The 17,438-nt window shown below is 37.1% G+C and overlaps 1 protein-coding gene across 1 annotated transcript in view; it reads right to left on the bottom strand.

Annotated features, from left to right (window-relative positions):
- The window catches only part of LOC117343252, a 63,010-nt gene that overhangs the window by 22,671 nt on the left and 22,901 nt on the right, over positions 1-17,438 (bottom strand). Inside the window, 1 exon segment of the mRNA XM_033905595.1 lies at positions 1,188-1,337. Within this exon segment, the coding sequence (XP_033761486.1) occupies positions 1,188-1,337 (150 nt within the window).

Here is a 17,438-nt window from a genome sequence, read left to right as displayed (position 1 = left end):
TTTAATCGATTATGTGTTGTTTTAACTGGAACGGTATAGACCATTTCGGCCACGCATCTTACATTCTGGACACGACAGATTTGTCTACGTCACGGGTTTCATTATCTCAATTCCAATTAGAAAACGTAATTATCACGACATTTTACCATTACTTTGTCGTGTAATCAACGCGATCATTACATATTTAACATCCCTATATGGAACTCTCCATAGAAAGTTATGTTTCCCCAGCCTCACAAATTAAACAAATGTAACTGAGGTTGACAGTCAATTACTTGTTAATGACGAACAATGTAACTGAGGTTGACAGTCAATTACTTGTTAATGACGAACAATGTAACTGAGATTGACAGTCAATTACTTGTAAATGATGAACAATGTAACTGAGATTGACAGTCAATTACTTGTTAATGTGAACAATGTAACTGAGATTGACAGTCAATTACTCGTTTATGATGAACAATGTAACTGAGGTTGACAATCAATTACTTGTTAATGACGAATAATGTAACTGAGGTTGACAATACAATCAATTACTTGTTAATGATGAACAATGTAACTGAGATTGACAGTCAATTACTTGTTTATGATGAACAATGTAACTGAGGTTGACAGTCAATTACTTGTTAATGACGATCAATGTTACTGATGTTGACAATACAATCAATTACTTGTTAATGAAGAACAATGCAACTGGGGTTGACAATACAGTCAATTACTTGTTCATGACGGACAATGTAACTGAGGTTGACAATACAATCGATTACTTGTTACTGAACAATGTAACTAAGGTTGACAATACAATCAATTACTTGTTAATGAACAATGTAACTAAGGTTGACAATACAATCAATTACTTGTTAATGACGAATAATGTAACTGAAGTTGACAATACATGTAAATGAGGTCCAAATATGTGGTTAGTTGGCATACATCGGAGAGAATTTGAAGGGTTTAGCATTAATAATTTGAAAATAGGAGTAAAGTTAATCAAAATTTGAGCGAAACAAATATACAAAATGTATGTCACCAACTATTCTTAATAAACATAATCTGTAGATGGTCAATACGCTGATCATTCTGATTGCGTTCGTAAACTTCTGACACAGCAAAAGATGTCGATATAATTAGTAATGAGCTCATATTTAACGGGTCGCCCTATAGCTACGACATGTCAATACTCTTACCAGCTTTTCGTTCTCATCCTCGATGTCCTGACGGGCTGCTATGCAGTTCCGCGTGTCCACAAAGGTCTTCCGCTGTGAACGCTGAGTAACGTTATGGATGAAAATGCCCGCCACATTCACACACAAGAACAGGATTCCATTGGCTACCAGCTGAAAAATTATAAACAATATTATTATATACATGTATATTTATAGGTAAGCTCACTCAAACACTATTTTCTTCTTTTATAACTGTACCACTTTGAAAATATGGACTTAAAACAACAGAGAGTGACGAAACCGTATTTCCAACTAAAAAATTGATGAAAAGAGGGTAAAACACCAACAAAATAAAGATTTGACACGAGACCATTGAAAAATTAACAGGAGAAAAAGAAGCGGTTGGACAAGGAAGCTGGATAGACAATTTAAAGGTATCTGTAACATTGCTGTACAACTGCAAGTGCATGTCACTTAGAGAGAACAAAGCTGGATAATCATTCACTGCCAATAATATCACTTTAAACATTTAAATAGTTATTAATTTACACGGTTGTTACAAGTCCATCGGATTACTATTTTTTTATATTTTATTGAAGAACTTCTTTCCAGACATTGATATCAACAAAAGCTGATATTTCCTTTTCATTTATAAACAACGACGATAATGATGTAAAACTCTGTGCTGAGGACAATAAATATGTCTATTCGAGGCGACGAAATACCCACACTATAGTTATAAGTCAGATCAACATTCTATTTTTCAAAAAAATAAAATAAATAATAACGAAACCATAATTCCAACTTAAAATCGAAAAACAAAGAAGCAACAAAAGAAGATAAACCAAAGACAAGCTATGAGCAAAATGATTCGCACCGAGACTCCTGGAAAAGTACAAAGAACGTAAGACCAGATGTTCTGAAAGAATGAGATTCATCGAAGACACTCGGCATACAAATCTACGTCAAATCCAGGTTAAGTCACATTCTCCAAATGGGAACAAGGATGGTGACAACGGAACCGCCAGACACATCAACAAGGACCTAACACGTCGAACTCGCATAAGGAAACAGGATATTTTCAGATCATGATGTCGGCCATAACAGTTGCCCATGATCTTCATCGACCTGCATCTCTCAGGGCCTTGAGTTGTTAATTTCTCAGTTAGTAATCGACATATGTCACGGAAATCGTTATAACTAGTACAAGCTCTATCCTACCAAATCAACTGGGCATGTAACCCCCGTAAGTATTGGTACCAGCTCTATCTTACTGAATCAACTGGTCATGTCATCCTCGTAGGTAGGAGGAGCAGGGATATTACTATTTAGAAATGGAAAATTCATAATTGGGAAATCGAAATCATCACGGTTATCATACCGCTGTGGGATTAGGGTCCGTCGCTACACAATACATACAGATACACGTATCGAAATAATGATCCAAAAGGAGACAACATACATCGCCGTTTCGGCATCAAGATTTATTGCTCCTACATTTGAAATCGGACAAGATTGGACTTCTTTGCGTTTCTCTGTATGTGACAAAAAAGAACATTAGCAATCGACCTCACTGAATGTTACACCAATTTGCAAAGCTGTGAGAGTGATTTTCTTGGATTCCAAAATGACAGGAGCATTAATCGGTAATAGCGCCCGTACTGTGAAACACATAATTCAGAGAGACGTGGCAGTCAGGATGAATGTCAGAGGCATATTTGATTATTTGTGTTGTCATTGGAATGAACAGTTGTTTGTCTTCTGATTACAACATCAATGTCCAACTTAAAAAAAAAGATTGTCAGCAAAACTAAGGGATAAGGAGAGTTCCAAGGAGAGTACCAATGGAAACTCCGTCTATACTCAACACAAACTGCAATATGTCCGATATCGATATAACCACAAAAACAATCGTTTCCGTGCATCAGTTAAGTAATATAGATACAATTATCAATGTGGTGTAACCAGTTCTATTCCTTGTTGATATTGGTCACTGTTCCGTCCTTTAATGACCTGTTGTTGACGTTAAAGAATACCAGCTTCAGTAACTGTAATCACGCTCGGAAAGTCCGAGAGAGAGAGTGACATGGAATAACGGCTGACGGAGACATCTCATTATCGGTGTCGAGATAGAACCGACCGAAATTTAGTTTCACGTTATCAAATACTACACTATTGGCAGAGGAAGAAAATCAAGGAATCAAATCTCCATTAAGACGTCACTGCCTATTCACAGTAGGAAAATAACAGCCTCTTTCGGTTTACCAACACCATTCCAGTCGCCTGCCATTAGGGACGTTGGCAACTTCATTTGATCAATGTCTCGCCCAAATACAACTTATCACCTTGATTTCTCGCTGGAATTATCCCAAGTCCATTTTCATTAGAATCTCAGCTCGACTTTTATTAGACAGTTTTATAAACGGCAGATGGTTTTCAAATAAAACATATACACATAGATACATTTAGAACGCAATATCTCTGATCTGATAGCGTTTTATGAATGGAGAAAGTATCTAACAGTAAGTGCTTCGAGACAGAGCGCACGAATAAAACAATTGATGTTATGCCACGCATTAGTGTTGTTAATTTGTCTTCAAGATTTCAACAAAGGACTCATGTGAGGAAAGCATTATATAGGGGCCACACCATTAGACGCTTCCTTTTGCCCGGTTTAGTAAATAGTTTTCTTGACATTTAAGATAAGGGCTTGCTTGTTTTTCTAAAACCTAAAGGTCGTATTTAGATTGGTAGTGTAGTGCTCTTCTTCAGACTAAATTAATGTATTTTGTACACTATTTACGGACTAAGCGTTCTTTCTCATGGAATATATACACTTATTCGTTTACGCTGAAAGTTCTATACAATATAGGTGTATCGCAACAGCGTTAATATACAATTGAATTTCTATGTTAAAGCCAACACAAAAATATTTAGGGCAAAGTATGTACCATACATGTATCTGTAATGAAACATCGAGAGACTAAGAAATTCCCGGCGCAAAACTAGGTGGTCAATTAAGATGATCCATAAAAATATCAGATTTTCAGAGTACACAAATCACAGAATTGAAAAAAAGTAGTTTTAAGTATCTGATGTTAAGGTCCTGATTAATTACATAATTTAATGTTGATTGGCGAACATATTGAAAAGAAGGAAAGCGACAAGAATTTTTTTTTTTTTTCAATACGGGAATTAAATGGAAAGGGGCAACTAAAACGCGACAACGAAAATGTTACAACTATGGCAAGATAACATAACTCTATATCGGTGTTATTATTCAGAGGATTATTACGAAGGGGGGGGGGGGGGTGGTTATATGAGGAACTGAGGGTACTTTGGTTTATTTGCTGAACGTCCTATTTACAGCCAGGGTCATGTAAGGACGTTTCTGGTTTTGGAGGTAGAGGAAAGCCGGAGAAACCCGGAGGAAAACCACCAACCTACGATCAGTACCTGGCAACTGCCCCAAGTAGCTTTCGAACTCGCAAACCAGAGGTGGGGGGCTAGTGATAAAGTGTTGGGACACCTTAACCACTCGGCCACCGCGGCCCCTTGTAGGTACATAGATGAAATACAGAGATCCAGTCTTAAACAGTGTACGCAAGCAATGCTTCATTTGGAGGTGTATTTGTAGTACTGTTCCGTAAGAGAATCAACAGCACCCCACAAAGATTAGCTACACATATGCGATGTATAGCTGTTGATTGGGCAAACTTGGTTATTCCATCGCGGCTCCCATATGAAAACACTCTCGTATTTGATACCTGGAAATATCTGGGTGTGCCACCAAATCTAACAAGTTTTATTATAACAAAGGAACGTTCGGCGCATGTTATTTATCTTACTGAATTCCCAATTGTTCTGGCATCAACCAAACATACACAACAAATGCTGAAGCCGCTCATTAGGAGCGTGCATTACACTGGATGTTTGATCTCATTACGGTAATCACGTTTATACCACGAACAGACAAGTCTTTTATTCCATTACCTTCTTTCAGCTGCAATGTTGATGAAAGCCATCTTGGACCTAACGGGAGAGCACATAACCAATGTGGAGCGGGACTTATCATTAACGATAGGTAGTATTAGATTTAACTCACATTCCTAGTGAATATAAGGTGTAAATGTAAAATGGGATGAGGTTCCCATAGTACGTAAATACAAAATGGAAAAATAATACATTCTTAATGTTACCTGTACGCTGCAGAATTAAACATACCACCATAATACAAAATAGGTCTATAAACTGGTCCAGACAAACTGGATTAATGATCTATATCAAACGAGAGTTACAGCCACGCATATTGCTGGTCCTCAGACTAAGATCTGGAATTACAGCACATGCAGGGAGACACTTTCGTTACTAAGGCTGAAAATTAGAGCAAGAGAGACGCTCATTGTACTATGGCTGTAAACAAGAGTTTCGACTCAAGAAAGGAGACAGTTTCGGTAACAATTAAAACACGAAGGGGACACTTTCGGTACTATGGCTGCAAACTAGAGTTACAACACAAGAGGGGGGACACTTTCGGTTCCAAAGCTGCAAAACAAGAGTTACGACTCAAAAAAGGAGACAGCTTCGGTAGTAAGGCTGTAAATTAAAACACGAGAGGTCAGGGGACACTTTCTGTACTAAGGCTGCAAGCTAGAGTTACAATACAAGAGAGGGGGCACTTTCGGTTCCAAAGTTGCAAAACAAGAGTTTTGACTCCAGAATGGAGACAGTTTCGGTAATAAGACTGCAAACTAGAACAAGAGATGACACACATTTGGTAATCGGGCTCGTGACGCCCAACAAGAGACAGGCCCGCTCCTACTTCATACAACTACAAACAAGAGTGAAGGGGTTATTCAGATATAAGGACTTCCATTCACGACCTTGGAAAGACAGAACCTATGATACAAATGTGCAATGTCTTTAACAATATACGGATGCTTTCGGAAACAAGTAATCCATGACATGTTTGATTATGACTTAAAGAAAACAGCATTTTACCAACATCTAAGACATGCATCGGTTCAGAAGGTTTTAGAAATTATAGATACTTTATAACTTTCAGATAAAACCTAACTGTAACATTTTAAATGTGGAAGAAAATTCTAGTCTTTCCAATATTCAAATCTAATATAAATAGAAAACGAATTCGAACCTAAATAACATAATTCAAACCTGCCGAGTTAATATATGGGGGCACATAAGCTTTAGCGTTACGCAAATGAACGTAAACAAATTACATAATTCCACAGGGTTTACACTTCTATTTGTCACAGCAGGTGGTAGAGCACAATACTTGGTTGTAAAAGGCAATTAGACTTTGGCTCTTCTCTTCTCTTTTTCGTCTTAACGTTTTGTTTTGTATTCGCTCCCGTGACGACACGCTGCGTCACTTTGACCTTTTGTTATTCCTGTGAACGAGCGATTGCCACATTCAACTTGTTTCGTTCTCAATTACCTTGTACTGTTAATAGAACATTGAACATTACAACTAGGCAACAATAGCCGATTTGAGAAATAGTATCTGCCTTATTTAGGCTTAAACCTCGGGTTAATATTCGATCTCATCACTGGTGTTGTTTTAAACCGATCTGTATGAGCTATGAATTTATCTTTTTGAATATTGATGCTCGCACCCTTATTTTTAAAATTTCACATGCATCCCGATATGTAGGATTAATGTATGTTTGTTATATAGGAGTAATGTATGTTTGTTATATAGGAGTAATGTTTGTCTGATATATAGGGGTAATGTTTGTCTGATATATAGGAGTAATGTCTGTCTGATATATAGGAGTAATGTCTGTCTGATATATAGGAGTAATGTCTGTCTGATATATAGGAGTAATGTCTGTCTGATATGTAGGAGTAATGTTTGTCTGATATGTAGGAGTAATGTCTGTCTGATATATAGGGGTAATGTCTGTCTGATATATAGTAGTAATGTCTGTCTGATATATAGGAGTAATGTCTGATATATAGTAGTAATGTCTGTCTGATATATAGAGGTAATGTTTGTCTGATATATAGGAGTAATGTATGTTTGTTATATAGGAGTTATGTCTGTCTGATATATAGGATTAATGTATGTTTGTTATATAGGATTAATGTATGTTTGTTATATAGGAGTAATGTATGTTTGTTATATAGGAGTTATGTCTGTCTGATATATAGGATTAATGTATGTTTGTTATATAGGATTAATGTATGTTTGTTATATAGGATTAATGTATGTTTGTTATATAGGAGTAATGTTTGTCTGATATATAGGAGTAATGTCTGTCTGATATATAGGAGTTATGTCTGTCTGATATGTAGGATTAATGTATGTTTGTTATATAGGAGTAATGTCTGTCTGATATATAGGGGTAATGTTTGTCTGATATATAGGAGTAATGTCTGTCTGATATGTAGGATTAATGTATGTTTGTTATATAGGAGTAATGTTTGTCTGATATATAGGAGTAATGTCTGTCTGATATATAGGAGTAATGTCTGTCTGATATATAGGAGTAATGTCTGTCTGATATATAGGAGTAACGTCTGTCTGTATAGGAGTAATGTCTGTCTGATCTATAGGGGAAATGTTTGTCTGATATATAGGAGTAATGTCTGTCTGATATATAGAGGATATGTCTGTCTGATATGTAGGAGTAATGTCTGATATATAGGAGTAATGTCTGTCTGATATATAGGAGTAATGTCTGTCTGATATATAGATGTAGGAGTAATGTCTGTCTGATATATAGATGTAGGAATAATGTCTGTCTGATATATAGGAGTAATGTCTGTCTGATATATAGGAGTAATGTCTGTCTGATATGTAGGAGTAATGTCTGTCTGATATGTAGGAGTAATGTCAGATATATAGGAGTAATGTCTGTCTGATATGTAGGAGTAATGTCTGTCTGATATATAGGAGTAATGTCTGTCTGATATATAGAGGATATGTTTGTCTGATATATAGGAGTAATGTCTGTCTGATATGTAGGAGTAATGTCTGTCTGATATATAGGAGTAATATCGTTCTGATATGTAGGAGTAATGTCTGTCTGATATATAGTAGTAATGTCTGTCTGATATGTAGGAGTAATGTCTGTCTGATATGTAGGAGTAATGTCTGTCTGATATGTAGGAGTAATGTCTGATATATAGGAGTAATGTCTGTCTGATATATAGGAGTAATGTCTGTCTGATATGTAGGAGTAATGTCTGTCTGATATATAGGAGTAATGTCTGTCTGATATATAGGAGTAATGTCTGTCTGATATATAGTAGAAATGTCTGTCTGATATATAGGGGTAATGTTTGTCTGATATATAGGGGAAATGTTTGTCTGATATATAGGAGTAATGTCTGTCTGATATATAGGGGAAATGTTTGTCTGATATATAGGAGTAATGTCTGTCTGATATATAGTAGTAATGTCTGATATGTAGGAGTAATGTCTGTCTGATATGTAGGAGTAATGTCTGTCTGATATATCCTCTATATGTGTGTATATAGAGGATACGTTTGTCTGATATGTAGAGAATATGTCTGTCTGATATATATACAGGAGTAATGTCTGTCTGATATATAGGAGTAATGTCTGTCTTATATGTAGGAGTAATGTCTGATATATAGGAGTAATGTCTGTCTGATATATAGAGGATATGTTTGTCTGATATATATACAGGAGTAATGTCTGTCTGATATATAGAGGATATGTTTGTCTGATATGTAGGAGTAATGTCTGTCTGATATGTAGGAGTAATGTCTGTCTGATATGTAGGAGTAATGTCTGTCTGATATATCCTCTATATGTGTGTATATAGAGGATATGTTTGTCTGATATGTAGAGAATATGTCTGTCTGATGTATAGGAGTAATGTCTGTCTGATATATAGAGGATATGTCTGTCTGATATATAGGAGTAATGTCTGTCTGATATATAGAGGATACGTTTGTCTGATATATAGGAGTAATGTCTGTCTGATATATCCTCTATATGTGTGTATATAGAGGATACGTTTGTCCGATATGTAGAGAATATGTCTGTTTGGCATGTAGTGGTCTGTAGAGCAGTTGTCTGTCTGGTTTTCTGATTTTAAAAGATGGCTTGCACCACGAAATATAGGAGGGATGTCTATATGATTCTGGACTCAGCCTTATAAAGTTGGTTTACGCCTGTCGGATGGTTTACTTGGATTTCTAGTATGGGTACGCGGTGTTCTTGCTCTATTTCTGAATGCGTATACCCGATGCCTGCTTGACCTAGATTTTCATCCCTAAATGTGTTCACAGGTTTATTTTTGTTCCGGACTAAAATATACAACGTCTGGAAAATGTATCTGCCGGAAGAGGTTAACTGTGGGTGAAATATGACTTTTAATCATTTAATAAGTAGAACATTATCCTCCCAAGGTCACAGGGCAAATGTGTTATGTTTCTCAATCATCAGCAATGCACGTGCGCGTATCTATCAATCTATAAGACTGTCTGGTTCATGTTTATAGAGAAAGGATCTCTATACAAGAATAGACTGACAAAGGGCTAGGTTCTGACACACACATCCCTATCACATGAAGCTGATCGTGAAGGCCTTGAATTTTGATATGTGTAAGATACAAGCAGACAAAGGAAGTATTTCTACTTTCGGTTTGTATTGACTCAATACACCGTTCCTGTCACGTCCTATCCGCCTCTCAAACAAGATATATAAAAGGACCCGAGAGTAAACAGAGGAGATATGTGGAGCGAGGTTAAGTTACTGACAGCATCCATGCCAATCGTTGACAGATCCCAGTTTTTATCTTAGGCTGTCATGATAACTACTGACCCACAACGCATTGCCAAATAGTAATAGCATCATCAAACACGACATCAATTAGATCAAGGAGCTGCATTAATATATATCCCCATTCAGGTCGTAAAATCAAATTGAAACATGGACGGAATCGAATCTCTCGAATGGTTTGTGCAAAGAATCTGGTCCACTGCGCATGTGCAGTGTAACAGTTTATTTACAATGTATTGTGCGCTAATACAGAAATGAAATAAAAATGTGTTGTTTCATAATACCAGGGTAAATTAAAAACCCTTCATTGAGATTTACATTCCTAATATCATAACGGTAGCGCCCCCTGGTAAATTTGGTTAACAACAAAATTAATTTGCATAACACAAAGTAGTGCGTTCTGATCACGAAACAACATTTCGTCTGAAAGATGTATCGGGCCTTAGTACTGTGCTATATATCCTACGCTATCAAACATATTTTCACGGGCGATTTTTATTTCTATAAAATGAATACACTGTTTTAGAATCACGGGTGCTTTTGGTCTGTCGTCCACGTTATTGAGTGTCGTAACTAACCTAACTCTTATCACAATCACATATAAACACACAATATATCGTTTTTAAGTTAGTTGGAAGACTTTCAATACACAGGGTTAAGTGCCGTGCCAGGAAAAAACACCAGATCTGTAAAACATACGTATTCCCCTACTGTGACCTTCATTTCCAGTCACACAATCGAACAATAAATCTTGTCATTTTTGCTCAATCAGAGATCGCCGGATTTAGACCAAAAGGATATAGGTTTCATATATCTTATCACTTCATGCCTTGCCTATAGGATTAAACCGCCGTTGTCTGTCCGAATGGCTGGTGCATTCATCAATTCAGCAATCGGTGTTTAGCAAACTCGGGGTAAATACCGGAAACTGAAGTATGCAGTGCGCCTGCGCCAATCTCGATATGTTCAGTTCCGGTATTAACAGTACTCATCGTCTGGTCCTACGTACACAACACACAGACAAATGTTTCCACTTCACATCCTACCGGATCGATTAAAGTTGTGTAAGCGAAGTTCGACTGAAATCTATTTATTTCAATTTTATTGTCAAATAGTAATGTTCTTCTAATTTTGTTTTTAAACATCATTTCCGTTTTCAGGTTACGCAATGAAGATCGGGACTAATCGAATCCTGCTTCCGAAGACGTGACAGCCTACACAGATCAATTCATGGAGGCAGCGCAGAGAGAGCACATACATCAAGATAGGACACGGCATCATATATTTACCAAAGAGGTCCAAAATCAAATTGAACTGCAGAAAATAGCACAGGAGCATCGAACGCATGAAAAGGCGGCACAGATCCCACAGAATACAATAACATTAATAACAATATGCGAAATTTAATAAACTATTTTACCAAAGAACAGTAGTGCTTCCTTTTCACAATTATTCTCGATAGAGATTTGCCAATAGGGAGTAAATTCATTATTGTGTGCTCCTTTATATCATAAGTCATCCGGCATTTTCAGAACATTTGCGAACGCGTCAAATTGCATGTAGTTATGATGTTGTACGATAACAATGTCAATATAACCAATTCGATTTTGAGTCTTTTGGTTGTTATTCAAACTGACTAAGATTGCATGTGAATTGTATTGAAACTGTAAATCCCCCCTAACAACATCGTAACATGATTTCCGGGGGAAATGAAGCAAACTCGTCAATATTTTCTAATAACCTGAAACGTTATGAACAAAATTTAAATCTAATCTTATTTCATAGATTTAGCCGTGTACCAGGTTGGTAAACCTGGGGAAAAAATAAAACCAGATTAATTTTAACACTACACGAAATGCAAGGATGCAGCAAATGTTGCCAAGACAATTTAATAGCAGAATCAGTAATGATTGATTTACATAAAAAAAATTTACTGTATATAGATTTTATCAAAATGAGGTTTCTGTTGACTTGAAATTGGGAATACTAAAAAAAAAAAAAGAACAAAATACTCTGGACACAATAAGTGGTCGTTCATTGTGTCCGATTATCAGCTTGCATTGCTACATAAAAATATGTCAAGATATATGACACCGTGATATAAATCCAGGGAAACATATCTTTCCTACAGACGTATGTAGCCAACAGCTCAACAATGGCTTTTCAATTATGACTTTACAGCTAACAGTTGCTGGTCACTTTGCAAACCTCTATAGGTCATTGGTCACTCTTATCATTTATTGACACAAACCTAAACTTATATTCAAGTTATTCGTCATCAAGTAGAGGTGCGTTTCTACTTCCGTTACTTTACCACTACTCCTTCATATTCCTTTTGAAACAACACATTATTTAATTACGCTGTCTGACGGCAAAGCGATCTACGCGCTATGCTTCTACTTCCTGTCCTTATCACGGCGCGTTCGATTGATGGCTCCTTTCTATAGATCACAGCAGTCCAGAAACGACTTCAAACCACCTCTTATCAAAATGACAAAAAATCCTTAACCAAAGTCGCACGGTTTTTATGTTGTAGATAAATAGGATACGTTATGTTAAAAATAGCATCGTCTAATCATGGTAAATGGCTTTCAGTGCGTTTTTCAATAAGTCTGAAGATGTATATAAAACTGCATTTTTCCTTGATGATGTGCACAACATCCGGCAATATATCACAACTTGAGATTTTTACATATTCTGACATTTTGTTTTAATAGGAAATGTGAACATTACTAAAGATAAAGCGACAGTGTTCTAACACTTTGCCGCATTGAGGCAATTTGTCACAAAAGGAACAAGTTTCAGTGAAATCGTGGTATTGCCCCACCAGGCAATATGAGAAGTATCTGTAAGTCTTACTTTGTGATGCACAGGAAATGAAATATTTTTAACCTGATTATGATCACGACGTCGGCCATTACATGTTCCTGTGGTCTTCACTCCGCATCTCTTGAAACCTTCTTTTTTTCTGTCATAAGTCGAAACTACCACAGAAATTACAATATACGTATTTGAAACATGCCCTTGGATATCAAATCAACTCCTACATGTAGACAGCGGACGTGGAATGGAAATCAAAACTACACAAGTTGAAATTATTGTAGAGGAGTGGTATGTTTAGTATGTTAGAATTTGGATGAAGGACATGACGATATCTTCCTTGATAACATCTCCGATAAATTCAGTCTTAAACAAAAATAAAAACAAAGTTATCCTCGTGGTAAAACTATTGTTTTTGAATTATTCATTCATTTATTTATTTATCTGTTTAAACCTTTCTTAAACTGTATAAAGGATATGCTAGTCATGTTGTTTTCATATGTTGAAATGACAAAATAGCACAGATCAGTCATCGGTGTTCGTTTCAAATCCTCATTATGAGCTGGAAATATTCCGATTCTAATGTGTCTCCCATACCAACCAAACAGGTTGTAATTTAAAAAAGCATACGAACACAAATTATTCATATGTTGTTTTACCTCTGTCGGATATTTAGTCCTTCCTGACAGCAGACTCGCAAGCAAATGTCTGTTGCTGCTTCGCTTCGTCAATAGAGGTCAATCGCTGTACCGAAATACCATCATCAACCCTTACGGTACCGCCAAATACCATCATCAACCCTTACGGTACCGCCCATCAACCCTTACGGTACCGCCAAATACCATCATCAACCCTTACGGTACCGCCAAATACCATCATCAACCCTTACGGTACCGCCCATCAACCCTTACGGTACCGCCAAATACCATCATCAACCCTTACGGTACCGCCAAATACACCTCGGGATTGGGAGAGGTTTGATGGTGTTCGTGGGGTTCGTTTCGAGTTGTTAGCATTCCGATTGTTTCTGAGTAAACATCAAACATTTGAGAATGAACCTGAATGTGAGAATTGTTTCTCTACGTGGTTCTTAAGTCACACGGATGTAATGATGGAGTAGCACACGATGTGGATTACCGGGATTAGGGCCAATGGCTGACTTACGTCAGAGCACGCGCTACCTCCTGTTTAGTCAGGAAATATAAAACATATCAGTCAGTCTTGTCAAATTAAAGCTCCCCGAACATATGGAAAACTAAACCATCGAAATCAAATAAAAAATTAAGGAACTATTTCCTCTTTTATCGATTCAAACAGAGAAAGTTCATATGAACGTTGTTTTTTTCTAACTGTATAAAATCACATCTGTATTGTCGGAGAATTGGAAATATAAATCGGTGTATTTGGGACCAATGCAGGAAAGATATATAGCGAAAGAAAAAACATACACAAATTGTACGGCGTCTGTATTGTGAGGTAACGAAAGAGGCATATCCTTGGTATCAGGATAAAACATGTTCTGGATTGCTTTCCATTATATAGGAATGATTGATGGAACTTATCACGAAGTCGTCTGTTTTATGCTCTAGAAAGTTCGGTAGATCTTCGCTAGAATGTAATCGTCCACGCTCCTTTTTTAAATCTCGTATATAACAGAATTTCTCTTCGTACGAGATTACAACGAGACAAGGAACACTGATACTTTGTCCTGGTGTTTAGCTGAACAGTACTAGTGCTCGCTACACTGATTCCAGATGCAATAAATAGAGAAATCCTATCGTAAAATCTTTTAAAAAAATCTTTTAATTACGGTTTTGCCAAAAGATTAAATTGATTAGGTCTTCGCAACTACAGAATTTAATAGCTATTTACACAATATATACAGGACTTATCGCGTGATCTACTTCATGATTAGCTGCACGTGAAGGGTGTTGTGCGGCACTATACTATCGCGAGATCTGAGTGAGATCTCGTGGATCAGTGAGAGTGGACACATGCTGTAATACCGGGGTCAGTGACCCGGTAGTTAAATGAAAACAGGTGTTCCGACCGACTTACGGCAGCATGACGGGTAGAATTACACGCGCGAGAGTTGGACTATGGAATACAATACAATTAAGCAATTATCTTGTACTTCCATACACTAAATAGGCTGGTGTTGGTTATAAGTATCAGATCCTTTGTTCGGTTTACTAACGTTATATCACAGAGTGGGTTCATTAGCTGGAAACTCAACACTTCGTGAAAAGCACACCGCAGAGTTCAATGACTGCCTTCTAGTTGTCAATGCAACGCAATCACACTCTCTATCAATAAAACAAAGAAAAGCGTGTAATAATTATATATAATAGGATTACTTATCATTATGTAAACACAGGAACCAGTTTTAATATCGAAGATAAATAAATGAAAAAAAAACGTGTGCGTAAAATCCACAGAACAGCGCTATATACAAATGTAGGTCGCTGGTTTACATGAAAGCCTCGATTTATATAAATCGCTGGAGTGGAAGACATGATAATTGTTCAGAGTAAATTGATGATAAATATCCACGGCGCATTTACTTACTTACAATTTACCCACGGGTACATTTATACTTTGGTATCGTGCTTGTCTGTGCTACAGACAGAGAGGCGTGCATTACGCCCGCCGGGGATGGCTATTCCTGTAGACTACGACCGGTCATCAAGCTTGGTGGGGCGTACATTTTGGTGTTAAGCAATTTCATTCCATCAAAAAGATATGTCAGTCACCGGTGATTTGTCACCATAGTAACAGCCAGACAATCATAGTTCCCGCGTAATTTGATTAACCGTCATTAGCCGTCATCGGCCCGTCATTGTGTCTTACAAATCACTGTCTGATGACCACTTTACACACGTATTTAATTTAAGGTGTAACAGGCCTGACGAGATATATGGTCACATGACATGCCTGCAAAGACACGTGGTCACATGACATACCTACAAAGATACATTGTCACCTGACAGACTTGTAGAAACAAATGCTCATCACGCGACATCTTTGTTGAGACACGTGATCACAAAACAGACTTTTAGAGGACAAATGTTAAAATAGTCTAGATCTGTATTATTGGGTTTTTACACATATAAATTTATAGTTACAAAATACGAACGCGTCCCTTTACCTCCTCCCAGAGTCGGCCAACACATGCTAACATACATGTAGCATAAATGATGGACTTAGTAATGAAGGCTTTGCATTATTCATTAATGCCACCGTAATATCTCAGGTTTGGGACAGAATTTTACGACACCCAATAACATCTAAATTGGGTAAATTATCGCGAAGGAATATCATACTCTAACAAATTTGAGACGAAATCGATAAACAATATCTTATAAGATGTAATATGGTCGATACATAATCAGGAGCAAATTCTGCATGTATATAATGATTATCAATACTTCCTCAAGCTATGTCAAATTGGTACATCGCCAGGCACGCAGCTCGCCAAATGGCACCCAATTTGATGTATTCAAGAACTAATATCATCAAAGTATCTTGGTAAGGTACAAAGAAACAGCAGAGGACTCATAATTCTAGCTTCATATTTATATAACCAGTCCATTAGTGAATGTTTACGTGACGGAGTGTAGTATAGCAGATTCCACGTTATTTATGTATTAGATTTCAAATTTCCCAATAACCCTTATAACTGATCGATTCGAGGACGTAAATTTATAGGCCTATATCAGCCATGTTTTCTTCGTGTCAAAACCAATGACGGTCTAAAATAACTCAAATTCCCAACGTGGGCTTTGCGTTATCTGATGAAACGGCCATTTCTATGGGGAATGCTGGGACGTGGTGGGCGAGTTAACTACCCTTATTGATAGATCTGTCCGTGTAAAATGATACTAAAATCTCGGCATCGATATGGCTACTCAGCAAATAGAAGGTTCGGTTCTCCCCAGACGCCTTTACGAAACAATTACCAAATCATAACTCCACTCGGAAGGTACCGCCTATTACTGAAAGGAATGTACGAAGGTCAAGGTCAAGTCACCATCGTGAATTTTCCATTCTTTTAATGCACAAAGATATACCGAAATGAGGGAACCCGAAGAACACGACTGACAAGGATGGAGGACGTTTTCTTTTCTCGTCTAGAAATAAATAACTGAACGGATATTAACATCCAGAATTTGAAATATCTCGGGTTCGTTACCTGTGGCATGGTGTTGTCGCTGCCATCTTGGCACATATCTGTGTGAAATAACCGGAACTAAAACTACCCCAACTAAACGAAATTTAAAAAAAACGGCATTATTTGATATAAAGACCAAGAGAATGCTGGTGGTCCTTTAACTCAATCCGGCGGTGTTACATGCGTCAGTGCTCAGCAACACTCCCGGATAGCAGCATTACATAGCGGGGCACGCGATCCTGTCAAATCAGTCTATCCGTGTTTATAGCCAATTGTGAGGCCGACTCTCTATAATTAGGTCGAGTAGTCGTGTAAATAGCTCGTCAATTTTAAACATGTATTTATATAAAGCGAACATGTACCTGTCCGCTCTTTATCGTATCTGTATAGACTGGATTGCATCTATAATATACCGCTTAACCTTGAATTACGAGGTCGCTCTAAATGCAGTGAGAAGAACAGAAGTGCGCCGGAACTTAAAATATCATTTGAAATTGCACAA

The sequence above is a fragment of the Pecten maximus genome, chromosome 15 (assembly GCF_902652985.1).
Source record: "Pecten maximus chromosome 15, xPecMax1.1, whole genome shotgun sequence".
In the NCBI taxonomy this organism is placed as follows: domain Eukaryota; kingdom Metazoa; phylum Mollusca; class Bivalvia; order Pectinida; family Pectinidae; genus Pecten; species Pecten maximus.
The sequence above is the reverse complement of the archived record's forward strand: the minus strand, read 5'-3'. Positions and strand labels throughout refer to the sequence as shown.